Below are 6834 nucleotides of genomic sequence, written 5' to 3'. Positions count from 1 at the left end.
ACGCACTATATTAGCTTTGTCAAAATCTTTGATCCTGACACCCAGAATAGGCTTTTCCGTAGCGAGGACCCTGAGGTGAGAGTGAGCGTACTGTTTAGTTTCTGCACCTGACTCAGAAATATAAACACTTCTACAGAGGAACTGATTCAGAAAGACAAAATAAAACCAAACACTATCTTCTTTAGTGGAATAAGCAGAATTGTTTGGGAAAAGCGTAGAGGGCAACAATTTCCTAGGACAGCTGAAAGCTTTTCACTTTTGAATCAAAGAACCCTATCCCCTTTCCCCTGAAGCTTTCCCTCCCCTCCCCACCATTTTGTCCTCTCTACTCCTCACCTTCTACACACCGTATTACCACCCCCCCCCCCCAATCAAAGGAAACAGAGGGAGGGAGGAGAGGGGAGAAGGGCTGGGGAGGGAGAAATTGGGGAAGTTTGCACTGTGTTTTTGACCTATGGGAAAAGTTTTCAACTCGGCTAAAGTTTTTATGAAGTGGAAATAGGTTATTATGGTAGAGTACTGATGAGATCTTAGGCGACCTGAAGCAGGTGCCTCCCCTTGCAGAGGTGGTTGGGGCCAGGAGTGAGGAAGACTGGAAAGATACTGGCTATCCAAGAGGCAAAAGGGTTGCAAATTTGGGGAAAATTTTTACCTTACAATTTAATTGCTGACTTGATCACTTTTCTATGTAGGGTTTCTGGTACTACTTGAAGCGCAATGTCTATAACAGAATTTTCCTTCAAAACTCTAGATTCGCATTTAATAGACTAAGTCTTCAAGATCATTTAAAAACTTTTTAATGTTTACATCAGAACGGAATAAGTGACAAGTAAAGGTTATTTTCACGTTTATTTTTAACATTTGCAAAAGAAAATACATAAAACAATGGCAGTTGGCTTTGCTAAATTAAAATAAAATGATCTCGAGTAGAAAACGTAAAAAAATGAATCAAGATAAGTAGAAATGGTAGCAAACAATCAATAATAAATAAGTTTTCTAACATTAACAAAGCAAAATATAATTGACCAAATGCTTTGACACTACTGGATTTTTTTAATTTTAATTTTTTAAACAAACATTTGCAAAGAGCTTAAAGGATTATAAGTGGCCGTGTCTAAAACAACAACAACAACAACAACACAAAACTGGTCTGCAATTGGCAGCTGAGTTTGTCCTGGAGCCGCGGCAGGAGCGGCTGATAAAGTGCGTGCGCCGTTTCCTAAAAGACGCCAACATTATCGCGATCCGATATACATACTGGGTATGTTTATACAATATATAAACCTAAGCGTTCCCTGTTTTCTAACCGTTCCATAGCCACAAGTTATTCACTTTGGAGCCATCAACTTTGCGTTTCATGATGTATTTTGAGACGACACTTCGGAATACTAACTCTCCCACACGTGAGTGCGGGCAACACACAGGGATGGATGCCCAGGGCATAAAATAAATTAAAACACAAACCAGCGACAGAGAAGAAAATGCGACGTTTTAGCAGCGTATTGGCAGCAGGGAACTAGAATAATGATGCCATATTTGGGTACATACAATTATACCTCATCTATCTACAGGGGGAGCGGAAGGTGGGAGAAAAGAACACAGCTTTAACACCAAGTTTCCATCAAACAATGTGGACCCGAGGAAGTTTGGAATAGCGGCGGCTTTTGCAAACCATCAAATATAGCTGCCATATGAAGCCAAGTCGTTGCTAAACAACGACCATCGCAGAGCAAAAATTAAAAGGGTGCGGGGATCTTTAACGGCGGGGCTTCCCGCGCATTGGGAAAGGGCGATTTTGTTTCTGTCTCAGTTTTCAGGGTTTCTGTCAGCTTCCTAACTTGCCTCATCTGAGTCACTGTAATGGGAATGGGGGGAAAACTCCCCGTCGCTTCTGTGGGACCGGGGCGAAGTTTTGCTACTTTCCTCCTGCACTGGCTGCAGGATGCCCCCGGGCAGCGAAGGCGACAGGTTCTTTTGCGCCATCATCGCCGTCAGGGCGCTGTCCTCGAAAGTCGAGAAGTGCAGAGCGTCCAGCTGCACCGAATATCCTCCCGCGGAGGCCGGGGCGGAAAAGCGAGTCCGGCAGTTTCCGGGCGCCGTCGGCCGGGGGCCCCCTCCCGAGGCGGGCTGGGCCCCCGCAGCGGTCGCGGTGCCCGCGCCGCCCTCGTAGGGGGCGGCGGCGCGAAGATGGTGATGGTCGCTCTTGCAAGACGCTGGCGGCGGCGGTGGCTGCTCCCCGCCGCTGGGTGTTTGTAGCAGCTCGGACAAGGCGTTGATGTAGATCTGGGCCATCTGCAGGGTCTCATACTTGGACAGCTTCTTGTCGTTGTTGAAGGACGGGATAACATTGCGCAGCTGGTCGAAGGCGTGGTTCAGCCCGTGCATCCTGCGTCGCTCCCTGGCGTTGGCCGCCAGCCGCCTTTGCTTCTGCACCCCATTCACCTGTTTGCTGGAAGGGGCGCGCTGGCGGCTGCAGCTCAGATCGTCTACCACCACCCCGCCTTTCAGCTTGCACAGCTGTTCCCGCACTTTCACTGGCCCGGGACTCTTGCTGCTGCCGCCGCCGCCGCCGCCGCCGCCGCTCCTCCTCACGAGCTCCCCCCGGCTGTCCGCCTCCTCCCGGGGCGCCGCAGCCTCGGAGGCACCCAGCTCCGGGGAATGCAGCAAGTACTGGGCGGCGCGTGCCGTACAGATGCCCTGCAAAGTAGGAGCCAGCCAGGCGCGTGGGTCGGTGCTGTCCAGGAGGGACAGCTCGGGCGGGTACACGGGATGCTCTCTTGCCTGCAGGGTCGCAGGTGGCTGCGGCAGCGGCGGCTGCGGCAGGTGGTGCGGCTGGGGATGGCGATGGTGGTCCCCCAACTCCTTCACTTCAGCCCACTCCTCTGCGTGCAGCAGGCGGGACATTGCACTTCAGAGAGTCGGAGGCGCAGGGTCGGAGGAGGTACTGGCAAACCAGCCCAACGGCAACAAAAACCCTTCCTGGGTCTCTACTGCAATGTCTTATTTTTTTCCCCTCCTCGACCCTCCCCCACCCACACGGAGATCACACACCAGGTCGCGTGCAACGAACCTTCTCCGGTTGCTGAAGGCGCTGCGCCCCTTTAAAAAGCGGCACGCGCCACTGTGTCTCCCCTCCACCCCCCGCTCCTCTCCCAGCCCCCTCCTCGCGCCGGTCGCGTGTCTGCTCAGCCAATGGAGGGCGCCGGCAGGCGCGTGCGAGCAGCCAATCAAAGAGTTTTTACACCCGGAGAAAAGTTCCTACGTACCGAGGACTCAGGCGCCCGCTCGAGGTTGTAGTCCCCCCCCCCCCCCATTCTTCTACCCTCTTTTAAGTTACTCAAATTCATATGTTAATTGAGGTCTGTAATTCGACTCCGGTGTTGTGTCACCGCTCCAAAAGCGGGGGTGCGTGAGCCGACGCGGAGCGCACTCTGGGCTGCAGCCCGAGCCAGGCTGGACGCGCCGGGCGCTAGGAGGGCAACCGCCTGCCCTTTGCTGCCTCCAAGCTAGGACCGCAGCTTCCACCGTGTGTACCCAAACATTTACAGCCTCTCACGTAGATCTTACCGTATGTATGTATATTTAAATCTTTCACAATACATGTTCATAGATACATAATTGCATAGATATGATTGCTGAGACCCATCATTTAGAGTCAATGTTGGAATGAAAAAAAAAATCAAATCCATAACTGTCTCACAATACGCTTCTTAATTTTCATCTGTCGCTTCAGATCGACTTTATGTAATCTGGCAAAGTAGTGGTACAGTAATAGAATGCACAAAACTTCAGATCCCCTAATCCTCTCGGTCCCCTTTTCCCAGCACCCTGCGGCCAACTAGGGTTGTAATCTGCAGAAAACTCTGCTGAGTGGTTGTAGGGCAGGGATATTTTATAGTTTCAACGCCCACAGAGGGACTCCTCACGAAATGCGGAGGCAGGGGAGAGTGTCCAAAGAAAAGTGAAAGGCGCCTGCGTTCTCTGCAATTCGGAACCCTTTCAAGGTACAGAAGCCCGGAGTCAACCTACCCTTCTGCTTCAGGAGCCCTGGGTTTAATACTGCACATGGCTTCCCCGGCAAACACTCAGAAAACCACAGCCTGACCCACTTCACGCCCTCCTACGTTTAATTCGAGGGGCTCTCCGCAACATCCCCTATCCTCAACCCCAACCCCACCATCACCGCCGCCACCCAGAGAGCTAACCCCGGGGAGGTCCTGGGCGGGTCTGGGACGCCGTCTCCCAGGTGAGCTCCTTCCACCCGCCGGTTAGCCCCGGCCTCTGGAGTTCACAAGGAAAAGCCAATCAGAAACTCCCTGATCCTGGATCCGCCCCGGCGTGTGCCTCACGCGCCACACCTCGGGGCGCTTTCCTGCAGGGTCCTTGGGGCGCAGTGGTGGGACGCTACCAGCGGGTGCTAGTGCTGCTTTCTTCCTTAGCGATGGCTGTCATTGCGAAGGAGTTTCATCCTCTAGAAAACATGGTGGGAGAAAGAGAAAAAAGAAAGGCACCAGAGAGAGCTCCCTGGAACCTGTTTTTGCAGTGCTGAAAGTTGTACTTGCTAGTATTCACAGGGACTTCACAGATCTAACCTACGATTTAGACCTCTTTGGACAGAAGAACTTCTGGGACTGGACTGGATTAATTCACACTAATGCACACACGCACTGCATTCTGCTTACATTTTCTATACTTTATACCACATACTGTATTCCACCCTTCTATGCCTTATATATCTTTGTGAAGATTATTTATATCTGTATCTATCCCCATAAAGGTAAAGGTAGAATAGAGTGCTAATTCCTTGTTTTTCTTTCAACCTTGTCTATTTGCTGGTGTGTAGGGATAGTCCTGGGCCTTCTGACCTTAAAAGCCAGAATGGTCAGAGCTGGTTTCTTATGTAAATGTTTAGGTTCTGCCAAAATAAATAAGCTAAATAAGGTATGCAGGAATAAAAGCAAAAACAGAAAGAGCCAAACTTAATCTGAAAACTGTTGATGAGAATAAAGAAAAAGTGAAAAGGAAAAGTCATCTAGCATCATTTTTTGGGGAGAAAATTATCTAAGTTTTGGTGATTGGATTACTACCGGGACCAACTAATGATGCTTTTTCTATAAATATAGTGCTACTATGTAAAATGTGCCACTTCAAAAACATAATTGCTAATAGCTGTGGGTGCCAAAATACAACTTTGAGAAAAATGATTAACCATCTTCTATGTATGTATGGTAGTGTAAGCAGCTAGAGCCTGAAAGTTTCACTTATTAATATTGCATTTTATTTCTCACAACTGTATTGGCTGACAGTTACTCCTTCCACATAATGTCACTGCCCAATATGTAGGATACCCCAGTTTTCCTTGGGCATGCGTCATCCAGACTTTCCTTTCAATTTGACTGCATGTTGCCAAATACTCATTTTCCTCTGAACTTAAACACTTTTATGGGCTGTAGCCAAATATTTGTTGGATACATGGAATATTGATCCTGATCTACTAGCTTTATAAATGATTATTAGCAATATTACTTCTTTGAGGCTAGCTTCAATTTTTAGGTTTGTAAATCAGAGTGGCCCAATAATGTGAGGGACAGTAAGATTTTTTTTTTTAATACTTTGTGGTGAAATACATTCTTTTGTGCTTAGAGTAAACAGAAAACTATTTTCTTTCCCATCCCTCCTCTTTCTTTCTCTTTATTGGGTGGGGCTGAGGAAGGTAGGTATCTGAGCTGGGGAAGGGAACACAGGGCCCAGTGCATGGGAGCTGGAGCCTCAGTTGTGTGAGCAGTGTGCCCCCGCAAAGGGTGTGTGGCATATGATGTTAATCATCAGGTAAGGTGAGTGTCTGTAGGGGCTGGATGGTAGCACAGCAGCAGAATGTAGAGAATGGTGGTTTAGGCAGAAAGAGGAGGGCTTCTGGGTGCATGGATAGCTGGATTAGTGACATAAGGAAGGATTAATGAAAAAAGTCAATATGTGAGGACAGAGTAAGGTGTCTCACTGTCACAGAAAGGAGTTTCAAGTATAGAAATGCAGAAAGCTGTACTGTTAGATTCAAATTGAAAATTTGCATATGAGTGTATGGCTTTCATTATGCATAAATAGATGATATTGAAATAAGCAGATATAAATGTGAGGGGTGTGTGTGTGTACCAACAAACATATATTCTCTACTTCTCTTCATTTTCAGGGCTTGAGATCAGTAGTGAGCATATCTAGTTCTCAGATTTTAGTTTTCAAATAAAAGTGTCCACTAACAAGAACCAGACTTCTTGGGAGAATGGGCTGATTCCAAGAATGGGGCAGAAAAAATACAAGATGAATATAAAACATCTTGTGTCCGAAATAAGGAAGTGCTCAAAGTATATGGAGTCATGTCAAAAGACCACAGAAGCCTGCTTGAAGAGGCTTCCACTGACAAAATATAGGGCTACTTGAGCATCAAAGTATGTAATGATAGCAACAGATTATCTACTATTGAGAAATAAAGGAATCTATGAATCCTTAGTAATATAACAGAATAAATGAATACATTGAAGTTTTGATGAATACTTAAGTCACAAAATATGTGTTGATTACAAATGAAAGAAGATTGACTCTACTACCGTGGAGAACTATGGCAGACACCAACTTAATCAAGTATCAAAGTTAATACCACCAATAGGTAAATCAAATTTGTGTGCCATTTGTTATGATATTCCTGCCAAAGATGCATATCCTGAATCCAAGTAAGAGAGAATATCAAACCAATCCAAACTGAGATACTGTCTAGAAAATAGCCAGTCTATAATTTTTAAGAATATCAGGGCACCTGGGTGGCTCAATCTGTTAAGCTTC

At 47.2% G+C, this 6834-nt stretch overlaps 1 protein-coding gene across 1 annotated transcript; it reads right to left on the bottom strand.

Moving 5' to 3' along the window:
- Window positions 1-1833: 1833 nt before the first annotated feature.
- ATOH1 (atonal bHLH transcription factor 1) lies at window positions 1834-2904 on the bottom strand. The gene has a single exon (XM_047090850.1). The coding sequence runs from the start codon at window positions 2902-2904 to the stop codon at window positions 1834-1836; it is 1071 nt and encodes a 356-aa protein (XP_046946806.1).
- Window positions 2905-6834: the final 3930 nt, after the last annotated feature.

The sequence above is a fragment of the Lynx rufus genome, unplaced genomic scaffold (genome assembly GCF_022079265.1).
Source record: "Lynx rufus isolate CCGP_SWC_20201006 ecotype Redwood Valley unplaced genomic scaffold, mLynRuf1.p SCAF_3, whole genome shotgun sequence".
Classification (NCBI taxonomy): Eukaryota; Metazoa; Chordata; class Mammalia; order Carnivora; family Felidae; genus Lynx; species Lynx rufus.
The sequence above is the reverse complement of the archived record's forward strand: the minus strand, read 5'-3'. Positions and strand labels throughout refer to the sequence as shown.

Coding starts and splice junctions, on each gene's coding strand:
- ATOH1 (XM_047090850.1), bottom strand. CDS start 2,904: ATGTCCCGCCTGCTGCACGCAGAGGAGTGGGCTGAAGTGAAGGAGTTG.